The sequence below is a fragment of the Glossina fuscipes genome, unplaced genomic scaffold, assembly GCF_014805625.2.
Source record: "Glossina fuscipes isolate IAEA_lab_2018 unplaced genomic scaffold, Yale_Gfus_2 0, whole genome shotgun sequence".
NCBI classification, from domain to species: Eukaryota; Metazoa; Arthropoda; class Insecta; order Diptera; family Glossinidae; genus Glossina; species Glossina fuscipes.
Genome location: NW_023998414.1, coordinates 28,325,497 through 28,348,848, shown reverse-complemented (window position 1 = coordinate 28,348,848; position 23,352 = coordinate 28,325,497). Strand labels below are relative to the sequence as shown.

General features: G+C 31.9%; 1 protein-coding gene across 4 annotated transcripts in view; it reads left to right on the top strand.

The window, feature by feature from the left end:
* LOC119639421 (chondroitin sulfate synthase 2) overlaps window positions 1–23,352 on the top strand; it is a 59,101-nt gene that overhangs the window by 17,765 nt on the left and 17,984 nt on the right. For all 4 annotated transcript variants that reach the window (XM_038036810.1, XM_038036802.1, XM_038036793.1 and 1 more), the window contains exon 3: window positions 20,138–20,896. In XM_038036810.1, coding sequence (XP_037892738.1) covers window positions 20,138–20,896 — 759 coding nt within the window. The remainder of the gene's footprint in view (window positions 1–20,137; window positions 20,897–23,352) is intronic.

Below are 23,352 nucleotides of genomic sequence, written 5' to 3'. Positions count from 1 at the left end.
GCTTCATAGTAGACATACAACTAAAACTGCGAAGTTACGAAAAAATTATTCCATCAAATTTCCTCTAAGCAAAATGCGAAGCAGTAAGTCATCTAATTTTTGCTTCATTGAAGGGGCCCGGAAAGTAATGTCGTGTTTGCGCATGTGAATGAATATTCGTTAGTCATTTTTCAGCCCATTATGTACTTCAATGTTGTGCCAAAGACGTTTTAACTTTAGAGTGACATGTTAAATGGCCAGTCAAATACCAGAAGAGGTACATACCCGGCACATTGTGATTTTTGAGTTTCACAAGGGCAGTACGGCAAAAATATATGCTGTGTTTAGTCAAACGCATTAGACGTTTGTAGATCGCCAAAAGTGATTGCCTAAGTGCATGTCCGGTAATTTCAAGAAGACCATCAACCACATGGATTGAAGTGGTAGTAAATACCTGTCATCACATTCGATGAACTGTTAAACACTCTTAGCTAATCTTTGTTGATCATCCAAGGACATTTTTAGCGGATTGGTAAACTACGCAGAGCAGGTGCTTGGGTGCCGCATAATCTGTACGAAAAACTTATTCTAACACAATACAAAGGCGTTTTTGATCGCTCAATCATTGGAATGGATGGAAATGGATACCTTACGATAATTCAAACAGTATATGACAGTGGCTTGCTCCGAATGAGAGCCAGATTTATATTCACTTTTATATGTTTGGTGAAGTAGTGACCAGTATTGGTCATCTTGGGCTTTGAAGCGTTGAAGCGTTGTACAAATTGTGAATGAAGAAGACCTTTACTGTGAACGATTGGATCGAGCAAATCAATCTTTAATTGGAAAGTGTCTAGCGACGATGATGCAAGACCGTATCGCTGAAGGCGAAACCCGGAAAAAATTAATGAATTGAGATGGCAGGCATTGATCTGGCGTTGATGATGTGCACAGTAGATGGCGATTACTTTGCTAATTAAAAGTAAAGTCTTGGTAAATATTTCGAAGAGAATTGATCGCATTCTTAAACTTATAATGTATATTTTTGTTGTTGGTAGGAATTGATAATTACGGAGTTTATGGAGTAAGATGATACCATTGGCAGGCAACAAGTTGACTTGTATACTAACTTACGTTATAGTTCCCTTTTGCCCACGAAATGTAACCATGTAGCTGGATAATGGGCCTATAGCGTTATATAATAGTTACATAATAGTTGAATAAAATAAATAAATGAGAAATGAATTTAATGTAGAAAACCGAAATTGTTTTTTGGTCGCCCCAATACTATTTTTGTCTTTTCAGATCTATTCGAAGGAGTGAGCGCAAAGAATAATTAACAACAATCGTAACCTTTCATTATTTGCACGTGTGGTTGTTTTTTTTAAAAAAAAAAAAAAAAAGACAAAAAGAGAATTCTCCGAAATGAAGTGCAGAGTGTGTTTAGACAACATTTAAATAAATTTTATATTAGCGACTAAATTAATTTTGTTTTTTTTTTCTTTTCCGCCGAAAAGTGGATAGTTAAACAACTCTTTATTCTTGCACGTCGGTCTCTTAGAGAGAATTCTTTGATGTATAAGATGACCAAAAGAATAGTAAGCAGTAAATTTCTGCTTATTGGAGTTTGGCGAAGTAGTGTTTTATAGTGATTCCGTTAGTAACACACCTATAGAGATTTTAGAGACGTCAGCCAGTCTGTATACTCTTGATCAACGTAAACAAGTAGCGACGCCCGTTCATCCAGCTGTGTATTGAAAGCTAAACGTAGGACTATGCTTAGAAGCGCATAGAACTCGACTTTAATTTCGACATTTTTTCAGTCAATAAATGCAAAATTTAAACAAATACTTACATACTTCTTCTTCTTCTTCTTCTTCTTCTTCTTTTTGGTCTTGCTTATCATATTATAATCTAACCGTTACATGTTGCAAGTTCTCTGCAAGCATTCGTGTATATTATGCAGTAAGACTACGTTTTCTTCGATTGTCGCGACGGTGATGCATTCTAAATTACTTTCGCCAGATATAGTTATCAACGACAAACATTATCTGAACGCTATGTTATTTTTTTTAAAACCATTTCATATTTCTTGAAGACTAAGACAATGCTCCGGGACCAATATTCTGATTCAGTGAATTCTAGCTCAAATGAATCGTTTTGAAGGGTGCGATGAAACAAAGTCCAGAAAAAAAAAATAAAAATAACAAGTCGTTTATGTTTTTAAGTTAAAAAGTATTACTATAAAATCAAGTGTGTATACCAAAGCAGTACTTACATGATTACTTTTGAACGTGCTGGGATATACATACATTATGTTACACTTGCATTATAGCATTTTCAGGTAACATTATTTTCATAATATATTGTACATAACTAAGTTCGAAAAGAGGGCAAGATATCGATTGGATTGGTTGGCAGATCTAAGTGAGAAGTTTTTGTTTTTGTAAAGATGAGTCTCGAGGCCTATTTTTTGATAATTTACGGTGAACGGCAAAAGAAGACTTGTGTAAGACAAACCGGTGTAGCGTATTTAATGGCCGGCCATGCGCAATTATAATGTTTTAATTTATTTCATTATGACATTTAATATCAGTCTCGCATCTAATATTGTTTACAATTGTGTTAATAATTCTATCGGAAGTTTTAGTTTTTAAGGTAATTGTAACGCGGAGCATAAAAATAAATGTTTTTAGCAAGAGAGCTGCTGAAGCCTAAAAAGACATATGGAAAATGTATGATATCGATTGCAAAGAGCAGATGTAAAGTTATATTCGGTTGTGGACGAATCTCGCATACTTGGCACAATTAATATCTACGATGCCCGATATATATATTTTTTTTTATTTATTATCATACAAAAGTGAATGGAGTAAAATTTATTTCTTATCTTTTACTTTACGAAAAGGTATTATTAGCGAAAGGATTAGGATGGAATTAACACATTTACCTTGCGGCCTTCTACACTCCAAGTCCTTTCATTTGATAAATATATCGCTGGAATTAATTAATCTACCAGGTCTCGATGTCTACTGCGTTACTACGGGCATGTGCTGCAATCAATTTGACCCAAATATCTTAATTTTAAACAATACACACCACACAGATAGGCGGACGGACGGACAGGCATAGCTTAATCATGCTGATCAAGAATATATATATATATATATATATATTTATATATGTACTTTATAGGGTCTCTGAAGCTTCGTTTTGAATGCAAACATGATAACAAAATGAGTATAGCCCCCCATCCTTCAGTGGGATGAGTATAAAAAAGCTCGATTATTTAAAGTTGCTAATGTGCTAATTAAATCCACAACTGCAATGGACTCTCATATAAATGCTTGTGACATGACAGCAAGGTTGAATGCAACGAATAACTGAAAATCATTTCAAATATTGCAAACCTGTGAAGAAGCTCGACATTTAAAGGAAAAATAAAAAAAAAAAGGAAAGAACTTTAGTTCACGCGAAGAGAAAAAGAATCGACACCATTCCCTTGCCACCTTTGTTACAGGTTTAAAAAGCGTAAAAGTATATTATCTGACTCCGTTTCCGGAGTAATTTAGCAAAGTTGTGTTATATTCAATTCTAGTATAAGGCGACCAATGTGATAGTCAGTCGTCTAAATATTTACCCAATTGTTGTCCAATTCTGTTTTATAAGAATTTTAAACTTGGCTGCACATACGCTTTACTTACTACTTGTACAGGCTTTAATAACACTCTTGAATTTCGCTCCGTTTATAATGTAAACAATAGCGTTAACATATGTACTATTACTATATATATATATATATATATATATATAGAGAGAGAGAGAGAGATCAATTTAAAATCGATTAAATACTTCAATTTGCGCACTTGCGTTAATGGCACAATCAATAATGCTTAAGTATTTCTTTCTGTTTTCTTTTTTAATAAAGTATAGAACAAGCCGTACATTATATCACAGGTAGTGTAAAAAGTCTAGAGATTGTTGTTGGTGTTCGTTCTTTAGCTATTTGTTACTATATATACAAGTTGCCGGAAAAGCAATCCGAATATTGTTTAACTCCTCGGATTTCTGGCTAATTATGGCTTCTTATATATATATATATATATATTTTTTTTTTTTTTTTTTTTTTATTATTCGAATGCTCGTTATTGACTAATGATAGATAATAATGAAATAAAGATATAACATATTTGCGTTATTTCGTTATTTTAACATCAACCCTCGAAGTAGATCAAATATAAAAACAAATAATAAATAAAATATATAATGATTATATATGTAAGTTGACAGGTTAAAAATATTCAACATCTATAGATTAGCGATACATTTATGATGTTTATGAATGTTCGTTGCCTTTGCAAGTACATCTACTGGCATCATATAATCTACACATTTGTTTCTCTATTCTGACATTTCTCCCGTATAAATAAATAATGTCTCGACATCGAATGGTTAAGTTTTTTTTTTTTTTTTTTTTTTTTTTTTTTTAAATGGCCAATCATTCGGGGAAAGTCCCCTATCCGTACGACACGGTGACGCGCAGAAAGAAAAAGAATTGAAGTAAGGGAATAGTGTAGTGAGATGGCTATAATCGAATCGGTCGGTGCGTCCAATCGGTAAATGTTATTCTATTACCGTCTGAAAACTCACTATAGCTACGACTCAAAGTAAAGTCCTCCCTACTAAGATTTGAACTCACGAATGCTGACTTGTTAACAGGGCGGATAGGTTTTTACCTAATCGATTACTCTTACGGAATGTGAATGGTATTCCATGCCTATGACAAGTTTGTGAATACGTTGGTTATTATTACGTAAATTCATAAAATCACAACTTAATACAATTTCCTTTAACGTACCACGCAGCCGCGAACTTTGCTAAGTCTGCAGATTCAGTGCTAGAAAGTACAACTATGCGACTTGTTCTTGCTTTCCAAGTAATGGTCGCTTCACCAAGCGTAGAAGAATAGAAAAAAAGTAAAGCTGGCATATAATCGCCTATCAGCTACGTTAGTGGAAGTTTTGTGATGCTATGCAAATATCATTGTCCAATCTTTTGCATTGTAGTTGACGAAGAAAACGTACGGCATATATTCTAACTGGGCGTATGTTGACAAATAGATATATCAAAGCACCGATAAGGTGAATACTTCATCCAATTTTTGCGGCTTCTGCAATTCGCAACAATATATTATTCGGATATTGGGATATCGGGTAGTGTTAGCACCATCGCCTCATCGCTAAAGCTACATTTTTGATAATCGCTTGGCATCGCATCTTATTGTTTATCTTGCTTAATTATCTCTCCGAAGCGTTATTATATATCCAAACATATTCATATAAATATGCCTCTGTGGGTAACCATTTAAAAATGCTTGAACAGTGTGCGTTTGATGAATTTCGACAGTGATGGGTTTTACCAAAATCTTCTCCAGAACATTAGGAGGAAACCTTCGCTATCAAAAAAGATCGTTTCGTAAACCATATTCCTCAGTGTGTAGCAAAAGCCGCCTATAAAAAATTTTTCTTTTTATAGGCTTTTCTTCGACGTCCCATGCGTTGTTTAGCAACTTTACTATGAATCCGTCCTTAATTATCTCCCAGGTTTCCAAGCTTTGGCCTCATTCCCCCGAAAATCGGTCGAAGGACACGCCAACAGTACTACGTAAAATGAGCAGACCAGCCACGCCTACTTCATTTTATAGTGTATCATAAATTCGCATTTTTTTTAAAACGTTTATAACGCATAGAAATAAGCTCGAAACACCCCTTAGCCAAGTTCAAATTTGGAGTGCACCTAACCAGATCCGTCCGTTTATGTGTCTGTCTGAGCAACTGGGTGGTATATATGGTAAACATTCTCCCCTTCGCAAAAAATAAGATATCGCTTACAATCTTGCAAAAGAATTTTAATATGAATCCTAACTTTTCAAAGAACACGCCCACACGCTTATGTAACAAAAATTGTGTGCGTTTTCCATGTTTTCTGCTTGCTACTTACAAAATACCGCACATACGTCATGTAAATTTCCACTTTTATTCTGAAAGTAAAAAAGTCAGCCCCGCCGATCCAATAGTATAAAGTAGAGAGCAAAAAGAGAGAGAGAGAGAGAGGGAGAGAGAGAGAATTTAGTTTTTTTTCTTTCGGTCACGACCGAATATCTTACTTGTTTTTTTTTGCCAAGTTTTGAAAGAGAAAGTAAACTTTTTCTTTAACAACGTGACACTGGCCTCATGACCTATCGTGTTTTTATTACCAGTATATTTACCGACGAATGAACAAAAAGTGATAACGAAACATTACAATGGCATTTGGAATTAAAATATTTAAGTTGCTTCATTATATATTTTACTCGTCCCTTAGACATTAATTTTTTTTTTTTTTTTTTTTTTTTTTTTTTTTTGTAATGCGATCAATCACTTAGGGGATACTCTTCATACGGGTATAACGGCGACAGTCAAAAAGCAGTGAACAAAGAACACAAGATAGGGAAAGATGGTAAGCTAGTGTATGTGTGCGCAATCGGTAAGTTATATGTTTTCATCGACTGAGCGCTCACTATAGTTACGCCCAAGTATGGGCAAAACGCATTGGGATTTGAATCTTTGAAGACGAGTCAACTTTTCACAAAATTGCATTGAATTTTTCAAAATTAGTTCGATGAGGCAAGAAATGCGTTGCAGCCTCGTGACGAAATTTGCTTGCATTGCCTTTGTGCCTGCAGATTAGCTATCATAAACAATAATCAAAAAAATGTTAAGGAATTTCAAAGTTTTTAGTTTTGCCAAATAGGAAAAGCGAACGGTATTTTAGCAAGAATGGAAAAGAAATCTAACTCAAGCCGACTTGAAATCGTCAAGAATATAAGGACTTATAATTAATTAGAGTCACTTGCCACAAATATGGAGCTGGTTTTCAGAATGATATTTGAACTGATTTAGAGCAAGTACGACAATTATATTCATCTTAAGGCGAATCGTTGATATCCTCTATATAGAAAGCCAAATCTATATAAATTGAAACGAATTTATCGAGACCACGTTTACACTGAGAATTCAAATGCATCAGCCTTGAGTATAAAATAGATCATAGATCGTAAGTTACAGTAACTCAGCAATGTTGGACGTGCAAACCAACCTTATTTTTTAAGTTAATCTTACCCGATCAAATAGAAGCACATATGCCGCGAGACGAGAATCTGGTTATATTCATTGAGAGGATAGCCATTAAAGTCATCTATTTTAATCGTATATAATCTAAAGTTTGTCCATCGCGATTAATAAAATCCATCAATATGTTGTTCTGGCGCTTGAAATGACGAAACATTAAATTTTGTTTCAATGTCGGCAAACACTTTTACGGAAATTTTTCAAATAAGAGAAACAGCTTTTAGTAGAAATTCGTACTATCCAGATACTTTGGAAAGTAGTAGTAGTAGTAGTAGTAGTAGTAGTAGTAGTAGTAGTAGTAGTAGTTGTAGTAGTAGTAGTAGTGGTAGTAGTAGTAGGAAGTCGAAGAAAAAAACAAAAAAATTTTAAAGATTTGCTGAAAAAAATTCGCGAAATGATCGTCAAAGATATGAACTCGACTGCAGGGCAAATAGCGTAGGGGTTAGATAAGACGAAAGAAGTCGAAGAAGAGAGAGTTAAAGTAATGGAAAATTTGTCCTTGAATTATGTGCGAAAAATTGCATAACTGAAGGAAGTAAAAACTTTAAAGCCAGGCCATGTTGTGAATTTGGTCGAATAAGTCGCTTGCATACGGCCATACCATTAAGAGAACTTGACAGAGAGAGAAAGAGAGATAGATAGATAGATAGATAGATAGATATATAGATAGAGAGGGGGTATTAAAGGGATATTCATTATACTGTCTCGACTTGGCACCGTCATATTTTTGCTTTAGTCGCTGAAACATATTTTTAATGTAAAGTTATTTGAAAAAATGAAAAGATTCCAAATTATGGATAATTTAGCGAAACTTATTGAACCCAACAATTTGTATCTTTCTTTTCAATAACTCTTTTGACTTGCGAAAGTTTTACGCAAAAGCATATAAATTTATGAGCAGATATATTTCTTGATAAATTTGACAACAAGTGAAAAATTCAATTTGTAATAATGAAATGCATGCAATGCTCGAAGAAAAAAAAAAAAGAAGGAAAGAAGGCAAAAATAAATCTAATACTTGAAAAGTTAATTAGATAGAGTAATGCCGAAATTATGCCATTTACAACAGCGTTTTGATAGACAGTGCATCTGTATGTATGCATCTGTCTTTTTTTTTTTTTTTTATATATGTAACTAACAAAATAATTAAAATAAACACTTTAAGAGACCCAAAGAAGCATCCGTTTAGACTATAATTACTGCCCATGCACGTATATATGTGTAGCATATGTTAGCGTTGCGTTTTGTATACGTGACTTTAAACCCCCGTAGACAGATGGATATGTGCATATATATATAAATACATAAATATATATATATACATACACATATATATATATATATATATATACATATATATGCATAATTCCGTCTTTCTGTTCAGACATGCATCCATATATCCAGCTATCCATCCAGTTATTCATTCATTCATGCATTCATTCACTCACTCATTCATCTAAAAAGCCTGTGTGTCGACACACAACTTTCAATTGTCTGTAGTTTTAGCTTATTGTGTGCCCACAAAATTATATCGGTCTGTCTGTATGTAATCCAGATATTTATATATATATATATATATATTTATGCATGTATGAATGTATATATTAATGTATATATATAAATGCATGCATGCATGCATGTAAGTATGTACTTATACATATATGTATATGTGTGCCCGCCAGTTCTCACATAAACAGTTGTATTTGTTTCGATCTTATTATCTATGGCTCTAATATAGGCAAACACATATAACACACACACACACACGCACACACGTATTAGTGTTGGCATTGTTTATTTTTTTCTATCTATTCAGTAAAAAAGATATTCATACCGCTTATACATATGTTTTCATATTCCATGCGAAAACAATCTTTTATAAAAAAAAAAAAAAAAAAAAAAAAAAAAATCATCTTAAAACATTTTTAGATTTCTTATTTCGTGCAGTCAATTGTACTGATTTCTTTAGATTGCCTTGATTTAAACAGATTCCAGCTATACGCTGTAGATTTTGAAGATTATTTGCTCGTTATATTCATACATTATACTATAACAATACATCAAACAATCTACATCTTTATATGCATCTTTTCCTGCTTTACGTAAATACATATGTATAAACATAAATATATATATATATATATATATATACATATATATATTATGATGATATATGTGTATTATGATGAACTGAAACTAAACTATAGATGAGGACGCACGACAATCAGCAAATTGATATCTGCATTTCTATAGCATTACATTTATTGTTATTGCCTTCTTGGTAATTTTTATATTCGTATTGAATTTAGTGCGCGTGCTATTCATTACAAATACATTCACGTATATATATATAATTAATGATTACAATTATTCATTTTTTCCTTTCTTTTTCCTACCTCCTCCCCCCCCTCCGCCCTTTAACATCATACGATACCTGTTCATAACTAATAGTCGCTGAGCAAAAGCTATTTCAATTTTGAAAATATTTAAATATACCTTTAGTCATTCATTCATTCATTCATGTCATTCATTAGTCAGAAGAAATGAAAGATAAAAAATTTTTCACTCTTTACACAGCCTACTCTACGTTTTTTATATAATAAGTAATGAGTGCTGCTAAAGAGTACAATAAAAAGTACAGTGTATAAGCAAATATTTCAAGTATTTCTATTTGGCGGCCGCTGTAAGTATTTATTTTTCAAGAGCGGCACTGCTGCACTAGCTTCGAATGGTATTCTTCGTATAATTAATTGGTTTAATATTCAATTATTTCATCCGTATAGAGGGCGCAAAGCAAAAAGAAAAACAAATGCCAATTCATTACAGTGCAGCATGAAAATGAAACAAACTTTTAATATCTGTCATGCTCTAAAGGGGGAGAAAAGAATTAAAAAAATTGGTTTTTCAGTTCCATAATCACTTTATAACGTATCGCGGCAAAGGTATCGAGTAATAGTAAATCATTTTAGCTTGCAAGCGAAGATTACAATTTTTTTTCGTTTTTTTTTTTTTTTTTTTTTATATGTATGCTTAATATATGTAGAAAATTTAATAATTGAGTAACAAATGTCGTCTATCGCTTCTCCGAGTAAATAGCTTTAGAACCGTTTTATTTTGCTATTAAAAATCCTCTCAAGCCATATAATATCATGCGTGTGTAAGGCAGCAGTTTGTTTACTAATGTGGGCGAAAGAAATAGGGTTTGACTCAGCGGATCGATTGCCGATAAAGTCATCAAAACTGAGAAAGACCGACACATTTCCGCTTACGAGATTGCTATCAAGACTATATGTGGCATAGATTTATACATAAAGATATATTTATATAATACTGATTGTATATAACACATCGTTTAATAGCTGGATGGAATGAAGTATAAATTTAACAAGCATTAAATTTATCAACGATGAATTTTAGATACTATGAACGTTCAGAAAAAATGTATGAAAATTTCGTGGCATTGCGACTATTATCAATTACAGATGTTTTCGGGACGTTATCATTAATATTTCGTTTGCTATCTAAAAATTGTATGGATTCGTTAACACTTACTTATTCGACATCTGTATAACATCCTACGAACTTATTGATTGATATGTTATATAATAATACACATATGCGCTTACATGTAGATAACAGCATAATATATATGTAGAGTTGTGGCCACAAAAATGACACAACATTACCTACTTCAGGCTGTAAAGCGACCTGCAATAAGAATTTAGAATTAACGGTTATTTTTCTTTAGTGCTGATCCAATATTTCGGGCTGAATACCGCATTATTGATTATAGCTTGCAATTAAAAATCATTCGTTTAGATTAGGTTATGACATTCTTGCCACAGTGTAGATAATCAAGCTTGCTTGATGTCTTCGCGAAAAGTTCATGTTTTTTCTCCAAACTATGTCCTAAGAACATTCTGTAATTTTTCAATAGGATTAAAATCGGGCGGGCTTTTCCAAAACTCTGTTTGCATTTCCTAACCAAAGCCATTCATCTTCTAGTGTATCCCAAAGGGGCATGGCATTGTCGTGAATAAAAAGCCCAATTTATTAGCATAGGGTCGAAAGTATATGAGAAGTATATACCTTTCGAAACATCCCTGCCCCATGATAGGAAAAAGGATCGGAATTCGTTACACAACTCTTACTATGTTTGGTGATTTTGCCATTGCCATTGTGTGACATGGGCTCTGAGAAATAACGAGTCCATGCGAAGACACGGCTTTGCTAGAAATTATTTTTCTCTTCTTATCATAGCAAAAATTCTTCGATTTTCTCCATAAAGGAGTCAAATGATTGTCGGCAAAGAAAACAATAGTTTTACTTAGTTCCCACTTGAGTGTTTTATTTTTATTTAGATAAAACAGAATTTTCTTCACCAACTGCACAACGTAATAAATCCCTTTCTCTTAAGCACTCTTATAATGCACTTATATATCGATTGCCTTCTTTCATTCCCGATGCAAATGAGGTATTATTTCACCTTTTCATAAGTTCAATGCATTCAACAAAAACTATTAAATAATGAAAACATTAAACAATTTCATTAACTAAGAATACAATTTTTCAAAAAAAAAAAAAACGAATTTTGGATTAAACTAAAATTTGAATAAGTTTGATGTGAGCCATGCGCGCGTTAAGTTTCAAGTTTCTTTGTCGACGTTTGCAACTTGAAGAATTCCGAAAGCGAAAAGGTAGATATGACTAAATCAATATATGATCGCATGTCACGTTCATCAAAAATATGTACACTTTAGTGCATTTCCAAATGCTTCTTCCGGGATGTTGTTATACGATTCGAAATGCGTTACGAAATTAGTACGATAATGATAATTAAAAAAATGCTTTGCATGAATTCAACAAAGTTCGGTTTGAGTTTATTTAACGCTTATGCGTTCTGCGTTCTTGCCTTAATGCCCAGGTTTTTATATATTTGGATAAGAGGCATTGGAATAAATCAATTATCATCACTTTTATTAAAATATCGCAATTATCGTAAAGTATAATTCATTTCCCTTGCCCTGCATCACCTGTAGTACGAGGCGGATGCATGCAACACCCAGAAGAATTTGTAATAGATGCCATTTTTGTTATACCGATCTGTTCGCCCGTCCGCCCGTCCGTCCGTCTGCCTTTTCTTTCTTTTGTGATATTTTGATAAAATTTGGTACAACGGCGGTGTTTTCACCCAAGGACGAACGGTATTGAAAATGATTCGGATCTGACCACTTTTTCGACCAGTCCTCCTAAATAACAAGGCTGTGATGATAAATTCGAACTTAAATAGCAAAGACACCTACAATTTTCAATAAGAAAATTTTGATAACGACTTAACAAAGCTCTGTTAAATAATTACAAGTAAGATATAGTTGGATTTGAAAACCTAATATAACCTTAAATAAAAAAAAAAAAAAAATATTTTTGTGGACATTTCATGAATCTATGAGAAAATACCTTCCAAAAAAACTAAACAAATTCAAATTCCGCTTATGGAAGCTATTTCTGACGATGTTTAAAATTGGGTATGTTAGCAAAAAACGAATATGAAAAAACACTCAAATTTGGGACTCAAATGCGGCCAAACTAGAAAATGGCGCCTATATTCACCTAAATCACGTGAAGCAATATAAAAGTACCTATCGAATGGAGAAAAAAATTTAAACTTTCTTTCGGGAACTATTTTTAATGATTTTTTGAAATTTGGTATGTTAGCGAAAAATGGGTGTGAGTATAGTACTAGTATAATATAGTACAATATAGTACGTTATATTCACTATACTGTATAATAATATATTCTAGTACAAAATACACTTATTCTCGTACAAAATGCACTGTACTGTAGTATACCGTAGTACAATCATTTTCAGTACAAAATACACTATACTGTAGTACAATCATTTTCAGTACAGAATTCACTATACTGTAGTATACCGTAGTACAATCATTTTCTGTACAAAATACGCTATACTGTAGTACAATCATTTTCAGTACAAAATACGTTATACTGTAGTACAATCATTTTCAGTACACAATTCACTATACTGTGTTATACCGTAGTACGATCATTTTCAGTACGAAATACACTATACTGTAGTGCAATCATTTTCAGTACAAAATTCACTATACTGTAGAAAACCGTTGTACAATCATTTTCAGTACAAAATACACTATACTGCAGTACAATAATTTTCAGTACAAAGTACTCTATACCGTAGTACAACAATTTTCAGTACAAAATACACTATACTGTAGAAAACCGTAGTACGGTCATTTTCAGTACAAAATACACTATACTGCAGTACAATAATTTTCAGTACAAAATACACTATACTGTAGAATACCGTAGTACAATCATTTTCAGTACAAAATACACTATACCGTAGTGCGATCGTTTTCAGTACAAAGTACACTATACCGTAGTACAACAATTTTCAGTACAAAATACACTATACTGTAGGATAACGTAGTACAGTCATTTTCAGTACAAAATTCACTATACTGTAGTATAATGTAGTACAGTCATTTCCAGTACAAAATACACTATACCGTAGTACATTCATTTCAGTACAAAATTCACTATACTGTAGTATACCGTAGTACAATCATTTTCAGTACAAAATTCACAATACTGTAGAATACCGCAGTACAATCATTTTCAGTACAAAATTCACTATTCTGTAGTACAATCATTTTCAGTGCAAAGTGCACTATACTGTAGTACAATCATTTTCAGTACAAAACACACTATACTGTAGTATACCGTAGTACAATCATTTTCAGTACAAAATACACTATACTGTAGTACAATCATTTTCAGTACAAAATACACTATACTGTAGTATAATAATTTTCAGTACAAAATTCACTATACTGTAGTACAATCATTTTCAGTACAAAATGCACTATACTGTAGTATACCGTAGTACAATCATTTTCAGTACAAAATGCACTATACTGTAGTATACCGTAGTACAATCATTTTCAGTACAAAATTCATTATACTGTAGTACAATTATTTTCAGTACAAAATTCACTATACTGTAGTACAATCATTTTCAGTACAAAATGCACTATACTGTAGTATACCGTAGTACAATCATTTTCAGTACAAAATACACTATACTGTAGTATAATAATTTTCTATATATTTATATATATATTGAAGGTTTATTTATTTATTTATTTTTTTTATTTAAGGTTATATTAGGTTTTCAAATCCAACTATATCTTAATTGTAATTATTTAACAGAGCTTTGTTAAGTCGTTATCAAAATTTTCTTATTGAAAATTGTAGGTGTCTTTGCTATTTAAGTTCGAATTTATCTTCACGACCTACATGACACTTTATTTTGAAAAGTTGTAACGTAAGTATGTATAGATTTGTGTCGGGTGATCCATTATAGTCGTTTTACTTAATTTTATATATAAGCTTATATAAATATATGTGTATTTGCTTCCGCAGAATAATTCAGAAATTTTCTAACTCGACACTTAGATGACATTGGTGGCGTAGTAAAAGTCAGTCGTTCTGGGCAATGAATATAATCAAAATAAAGTAGGCGTAATTGTAGGTAAGTGGGCGGGTAGTTTGAAAATTTTGCAAGGATGTAAAATACGTTTAAAGATGAACTAAGACGAAGAGAAGGATATGCCAAGAGGCATTCTTCACATGCAATAGTCAAGAAAATGAAATAAAATGAGAACAAAAAACCGATCACTCAGTTACGCCTGTTTGATGTGATTGTCATCATGACATACCTATGGGTTCGATCAATGCATACGATTCCAACAAAAAAATTAAATAGATAAAGACTATCAACAAGGTGTTGACACGTTCGTAAAGCCTGCATTCCAAACACTTTTGATTCAAACTTTCGCATTGCTTTTGAAGAAAATAAGACTGAGTTCGTCAATTGATCACTTTGCGTGAATGTTTGTCGGAAAAGGAGACTGAAGACTAGGAATTGGGCACGGCAAAGATATCAATCTGACGAACTTTTCAAAAAATGTTTTAATTCATTTATTGAAAGCAAGAATTGACGAAACAAAATTGGCGAAGAAAAATGACCTCCCAGTGGTCAAAATGACAAAGTTACACAATGAATTTTTTAAAACATTCAATATATTCCTGCGAAATATTCTCCCTCTGGAATGATTAAAATTCTTAAGAGAAATCATTCCAGTAGCATAGGGAAGGGAATAAATTACAAAAGGAAACAATTTACTAAGCAATCAACGCTTTCACTGACTTCACTCATTCCTTTATATTGTTCATTATTATTAGACAACGAAGTTTTCGAATTATTTCGTTGTCTCAGGCGTTATTGAAGATACTTTAAATATTGAGCAATTTTTTTTTTTATTTATTTATTTATTTTTTTTTTTGTTTTTTGATAATAATTCTATTTATGTGATTATTATTCAGCTTTGAAATTAAAGAGTTGTTCTCTTGTTACTATGTTGCTATCAGCAAAAAAAATCAACAAATTTTCGATTTTTAAGGTCGTATAAAAATGTACGTATAAAGTATTAATTTCTTAATATGTCACCGAATCTTTGTTTCATCATAACAAACGATTAACACCATCGTCTTTTAGTTTTCTCTTTTTAGCCCAACAATACAATTTGTTACTTGGAAGTATTTCCTAAAATAAGTGAAAAAAATTTGTAAATGCCCTTGAGCCTACTTTTCGGTATTCATCGTAATCATTATAGGCAAAATTCGATTGATTATGAAAATAACCAGAAATGTTAATATTTTTTTTACTTTCGCTGTTGAAAAATGGATTAGTTTCGTGCAATCCAAAAGTACAATTTTGTTTAATTTTGACAGAAACGGTTTCATAATTCGATAACGAAAACCTATAAACATTAAAGCAAGCCACGTTTCATCGTGATTGAAGAAAAAATTTTTTTAAATTATTTTGATAATATTTATAAAATAACTTAATAAATGCAAGCAATTTTACTTCTATTCATTTTCACTTCGTGTATTCAATTTATGATCATCAGCATTATCATCATCATGAACTTAGTTGTTTATCCGAACCACACATGCGAATCATAAATGTTTTTCTCTATGTTTTCTTCTCTCTTTTTATTATTATTAGATTTTATACCATCCACCACGCAGAAGGGGTACACTAAGTTTGTGTTACTATTTGTAAATCCAATAAATCTGCATCAAATATTCCATAAGGGATATACTCCCGTGCAACATAAAATTTGGAGTCGATTTATTTGTGTCTGTCCGTTTGACTTTCTATTTGTTTGTTATTTTTTTGCCCAACGAGGCATAATTTAAAGAAAAAAAACTCCAACCTACAATTCAATTGGCAACGGCATAATTAAAAAAAAAAAAAAAAAAAAAAAAAAAAAGAGTTTCACCTAGTTCCTATCTATCGATTTAACTATCATGTTGAGAGTATCAAAGATTTGCCTCAAAATGGATACAATTTTCTTACTCGATTTATTTTAAAGCGAACGTGCAGATTATCTTACCTTGATTTGTTCTTCTTCTTTTTGGATATTTTTCTGCTGTTTCTTTTTGCCATAAAATTCACCTACTTTCTATATACATATATATTTATTCATATTTATAAATATTTACATATTTCTAATAAATATGAAAAAAGAAATAAAATCGTACCATGCCGTTATTTAAATGCAAGTGTTCAGATATGCTTTTTTTTTCACGTGGATGTGTGTGTATATTATAGGTGACCTTGCAGTAATTGCTATCATAAAGCACATACAACAAATTTATGCAAAGCAAGTGAGAAAAAGTTATATTCGCCTTGAAGCGAATTTTGAAAGCCTCTCCAATGCAACGTAATAAAGCAATAAAAATATCCTCAAGTGTTTTGCTAACATTTCAATTTATTTTACATCGGATTCTTAACTTGTCTCTGGAAGGTCTTTATCTTATACTTTAGATTTTCTTTAATTCCATTCTGAGTTTTTAGTACATTAAGTTTACAAGAGATATATGGCTCACGCTGCAGTTTTCTAACACGAGTTTTATGATCTTAAAATTTAAAATAGCGGACGGACGGACGGATGAACAGGTGAAGAGGAATCTTTTTAGAATTTTATATAAATCAAGAAAATATTTGTTGATTTGTTAAATTTTTCCTATTTGATAATCTTAGGTGCTTCAAAAGAGATGATAAAACAAATTAATTTTCATTCTTTAGTGGTAGCTCGAAAAGAAGAATTTATTGTAGGAAGCAGATTTAAGCGAAACCTACGCTAAAACAGCGAAAGGACAGTGACATACTAAAATTATTATTGTAAATCCACCTCGTAGACATATGTATATATGTATTTATATATATATAACATATATATATAAATATATATATATATGTTATATATATATATATATATTTATGAAAGAGATATACATTGTAAGTTGTATTAATCGGAATCGATATTTACTTACTCATATCATTAATTTGCAAATTATTACAAAGTTATGAAGAAAACAAACCAGCAAAAAATCACGTTTCCGTCATATAATAAAATGATAAAATTTAACGCAGTTAAAAAAAAAAAAAAATCGTATTATCAATGAAGATACCGGCAAAAAGTAGAAATTAAATTTTCTATTTATTATGCCAAAGTAACACACGATTTGCCAGCATGTGAATCTGTATGCTGTTTGTTGTCTTAATTAAAATTTCATTTATATGTATAAGCATACATATACATAAGTTGAATGTTTATTTATAAACGTATAAACAAGAAAATTGTTCAAATTAAACATTTAACGCTAAAGCTAAATAAAATATAATCAACCAAGTTTTAAAGCAGAAAACCAAGAAAAGTGTAGTCAATGTAAACAAAAGGCCATAAACTGATATGTTGGAAAAACAAGCTATCAAGGGATTAAAATTATTTAAAAGAAATTTTGTTGTTATTATTATTACTCACTACAACTGATATACGAGTATTAATTGTGTCGTTTTGTTGGCTCAATAAAATTCACTGTATTAACGCGAATAACAAAATCGACTTGACAATGGATGACTATCGGTTTCAATAATGCTTACGATTGCAAAATCCCCGTCGAAAATAATAAAGAATGGATTTTTAAATGTTTTCTTCTTCCTTTTTTTTTATTCAGAGCAATGACTCTATCAAAATTCACATTTAAATCATTCAATTTTTCGGGGTGTTCCCAAGTGAATCTGCACCACGGATTGGGAAAATCATTTAAATAAAGTCTTTTAATATTTATATTTAAAAAATATACTAAAGTATGACTTCAGTTATCGTAGCGGTTTCTTCATTATTTCTTTACCAGCATACGATCTTCCCGTTATATCTTGCATTCAATTATTTTATGATTTAGAAACATAGGCACAATGGATTACACATTATTCGTGTCGACACAACCTAAATGACAGAAAGAGTTTAAAGATAAATGCTCATATTAAATAGCAAAGACACTAACACATCTCCCTTAACTCAGCTCTGCAAACGCTCTAAAATAGCTCTATACATTAATTAAGATCGAGATGTGATTAGACTTGGAATCCTCCTCCGTCCAAATTAGGAAAGGCAAAATATTTTAGCGGACACCTAATGAATCTACATAAAAATACCTTTCAAATTCTACTTTCCAAAATTAATTTTAAAAATATTTTCAAATGTATGTGTAATGTGTAAGCAATAAATGGCTATGAAAAAAACATTTATATTTGGAATGGTAGCGCGGCAAAACTTAAACAGGAGCCCTGTGTTCACGTATATCACGTAAATCTATATCGTAGAGAGCAATGGAAAGGGGGAGTATGCTTGTGTGCGTTTGAATTAAAAGCAGAAATATCAGGCACGGTGGGAAAGACCACTGTTGGCAGATTATTCCAGAGGAGAGTAGATCTCTCCAGCGTTTAATGTACCCGATTGTATAGGATAATCGGCGCCCCCGAGAAGTACGACAATTTGTCAAGGTACTCCACGAAGCACTCTACCCAGCAATTAGACGAAACACCACTCATCCCGATAATCTGATGGGAAGTGCATCATCATACCAGGAGCAATATACTACGTTGGACAATCTTAGGCCCATGGACACCAACAATTTGGCGGCTTGTCGCCTTTAGATTTACGGCTATACAACTTTCGTTGTTATCTTATTATACGCAGCCGGATTCACGCTTGCCTTTGGACCATTCACACTTCCCAGCAGACCATTCAGTACAATACACTTTCTCGAGGATATAATACTTCCGAGGACATCATCACATTGCACACTCTCACACAGTGCCCCAGCCCTCTAATACTTCGTAGTACTAACACTTGACTTGAGCACGTTTGATGGCCTCCATGGCGGAGAATCCAATGAGCGACGGAAATGTACACTTTTATCCGAAAAGAGAACTTTCTTCCGGCATTTATTGTATTATTTCCTTCAGGTTCATTAAAAAATCCTTATGGTGGATCCCACAAATAAATGGATATATAATTAACACAAGATCGTCCTGTTGGTTTTTCATTTTGACAGTTCTTCTGACAGTCCTTCTGTCTGTCCCCTACTTTGCCCACTGCTCTGTTCTTAAGTAAAAAAAAAAAAAATTGATCCCGCTTAAGAACTTTGTCGATCGAGCTATTGTAGCGTAACATAACTTTTCATGCAGATATTGATTTCTTTTGCATACTTTCTTCAGATGTTGGGCGGGCATACAACGTTCGCTGTAAGCGGATAATAAAACTTTTTGAATATATTTATTATTGTTGCAAATTGATAAACTCAACTATTTTTTACATTCACGCTCTCAGTCACCTTTAGAAAAAATGTTTTCAATTAACAATAATTAAGTTTTACAATCATTTACTTATTAGTATTTATTTTGTATCGTCGGGTTATGTATGCGATTTAATTACCTAAAATGTAGACAATAACAATAATTTACTTTTTTGTCTCTTTTTTTTTTTTGTTTTTTTGTTTTTTTTTTTTGCATTTATTATTATCTTTCCAGGTAAAAAATGTAATACGTCCACGATATTATTCATCAGAATTGGGTATAAGGGAGAAATTATTTATCGGTGTCATGACAACTCAGGATAATATCAACACATTGGCTACGGCCATTAATCGTACCACAGCACATTTAGTGAATAAAATAAAATTTTTTATTAATGCTGATAATGTTAAGACGAATTATAAACTTAAGAATATTGTTGGATTCACAGATACACGAGAGAATTTGCGACCATTCCATGTTATCAAATACATTGCCGATAACTATTTGGACGATTTTGATTATTTTCTAATCATACGTGATAATGTATATGTGGATGCACGTAAGCTAAAGGCGATGCTCTATCATATGAGTATAACATTCGATTTATATATGGGAACACGAACACGAGGGAGTGCTTTCGGCAACTACGGGGCCAATGATAACAATAATAATAATAATAATAATAATAATAATAATGATGATATGGCGTCAACGGCCGCTGTTGCCGCTATGGCTGGGGATGCCGTTTATAATTTTCTTAGTGCCAATCGGGTAGCTGGTCATGGCGATAGTGGTAATAATGATGAATTTCGCAGTGATCGTAATTATTGCGATCTGAATGCTGGCATATTGCTTAGCAGCAGTGTTATACGTAAAATGCGTAACAATCTTGATTGGTGCGTACGCAATGGTATAACAAATATACACACAATTAATATAGGACGTTGCGTTAAGTATTCCAGTAATTTGCCAGGCTGCCAAGAAACCTTTCAGGTATGTGCACTTGATTAATTAATATTTATAAAAAAAAAAAAAAAAGAATCACTCATTGTGACGTAATTTGTTTATGATTTAATAGCATTTTAAACCTTTAAACTGTGTATATATTAACCTGACTGCAAAACAAGTTTTACGCAATAAAGTTTATTACATTTTTTTTATTGATTCCACTTAATTGCATTTTTAACTCGTACACACTTACTTGCGTACACTATATGCACTGGGGTTAGCAGATAAGAGTTTTTTTTTTCATAAAAACTACTTTATGAATAAACTGAAATGTATGGTAGAGAGAAAAATTTTACGTTCTTTTATGTAAAATATGTTTACATATTGTCTGTTTGATGGAAATGATTCATTCATTCATGTAAATATAATTTTTTTATTATTTAATAGCAACCAAATTTTTTTTTTATATACTTTGGATATTGATGTTTATTTGCCTGCTTTGCGCTGCTCAAATGCAATAAAACATATATATATATATATATATATAATTTATACTTGGAAGGAATATAAATTTCTGGATTTTATTTTTTTTAGACTTAACGTTGACTTCTAAATCATTTTTTTTTTTTTTCCAAACGAAGTGCGAAATTTTTGCATTACTTAAGGCGAATATATAAAACCAATTTAAGTTTCATTTTCTAGATCTAGTAGTGAAAGGGTTAACACTTCTCTTCTACTTTTTTTCGCATCTTTTCTTATGGTTCTAATTAAAAATATACAAATTTTACCGGTTGGACGAACGGACATATTGCGAAAGTCAAAAATATATTATTGTACATAAAATTGTTGGATCTTTATTTTCGTGAGTTTTATATATTAGTACTACAATTGATTTATCATTACCCATTCTTTGGTTTTTAAGTGATCTTAAAAGAACAAAGTTCACTCCATTTTTTTGAAATTCAACACTGTTTACTTACTTACTTATGCCTAAGGGACAATGTTTCCAGTAAGCTATATAAAATTACTTTACAATAAATTAAATAATTTGCATTTTTTTTTTAAAAGCATCCAAAAGAAAATAAGGTAGATCTACCCATGATTATGCCCAAAGAGTTAGAATCACTATCTGAATTGAATTAAGTTTGTCTGTTCGTCTGTTTATTTGTGTGTTTTATTGACATTTGTTTATGGATTTTTCTATTTAGCCGGCAGGTTGAAATTTTTGAGATATTTTAACGAAATTTGTTAAGTCAACGTGTTTTGACTCAAGGACGTACACATTTAACAACTTTTACGACCCTAGTTTGAGAAAACTGTACTACTCTCGTAAAATAAAACAAGTAAGAAAATTATAGTTGGTCAAGACCGGCCATTCAATATCCTACACCACATTGTCTAACACAATTCTTATTTTTATTATAGAACAAAAAAATGATATCTTGTTTCTATATAAAGGCATATTTTTCATATGTGTATGTCGGGAGAAGCGAGCCCAAAACGCAACCTAATCTAGTACAAGTTTAATCCTTATATACGGCAAAACTTAAAAATAGGCGTTGGTCCAAATGGTCCAAATTTTGTAGAGCTCATTTTTGTATGAAGTTAGTATAACATTATGGGTTAATTTCCATCGCCACTTGTAAAAACTTAGGCTTTTCATGAAAATCGTTATTAGGATAGGGTCCTTAAAATAGGCCGAGATGGTCCAAATTTGGTGGAGTTAATTTTTTTATATTAAATTATTATTGTGATATAATTTCCATTATTAAGCATTGAAAATTATACCTTTCTGTCGTATGAACTTCAGTTTTTGACACGTGAGAGGAGGTTAAAAAGTGTTCACGCCTATTTAGAATGGCAAAATACTACTACTAAACCACTTTTGCCAAGAACTTTTGAAAATTACAACTTTTTTCCATCCAACGACTGTTCAGAATAGGGCATTACATGGGGATTTGTCGAAAAAGTGAACGGATCCGAGCCATTTTCAATACCGTGCACCAAGTTTCAATCTCAAAAATCGCCGCCTATAGGTTAAACATAAGAAAATAAGACGGGTAAATGGACAATCATTTTTAAGTCGCTATAGCAAAAGTTGGATCTACCTCGGGGTGTTATACAAACTTAATATACCCGTAAGTGACGTAGGGGACAAAAAATAATAAATGGTTCTGCAAGTAGTGACGAAAGTAAGTGAAGAACAGCGATATGTCATACAAGAGTTCACATTTTGGGACCCGAAGAATTCCGAATTTTCATTAAATCCGTAAATTTAAACAGTTGGAAGAAAACTATTGTACAGCATTTAATAATCGGATTCACGGGACTACAACATTTTAATTGGCGTTTTCATGTATTCGAAATGAACTATAAAGCGAATATTATGGTAATTTCTTGCCTTTTTGGCTAATTTGTGAGATAATTTATTTACTTAAAAAAGCTAATTTACGATATCATTCATAGAATGATAGTAACGGCAATAAAAGGAACTAAGACGA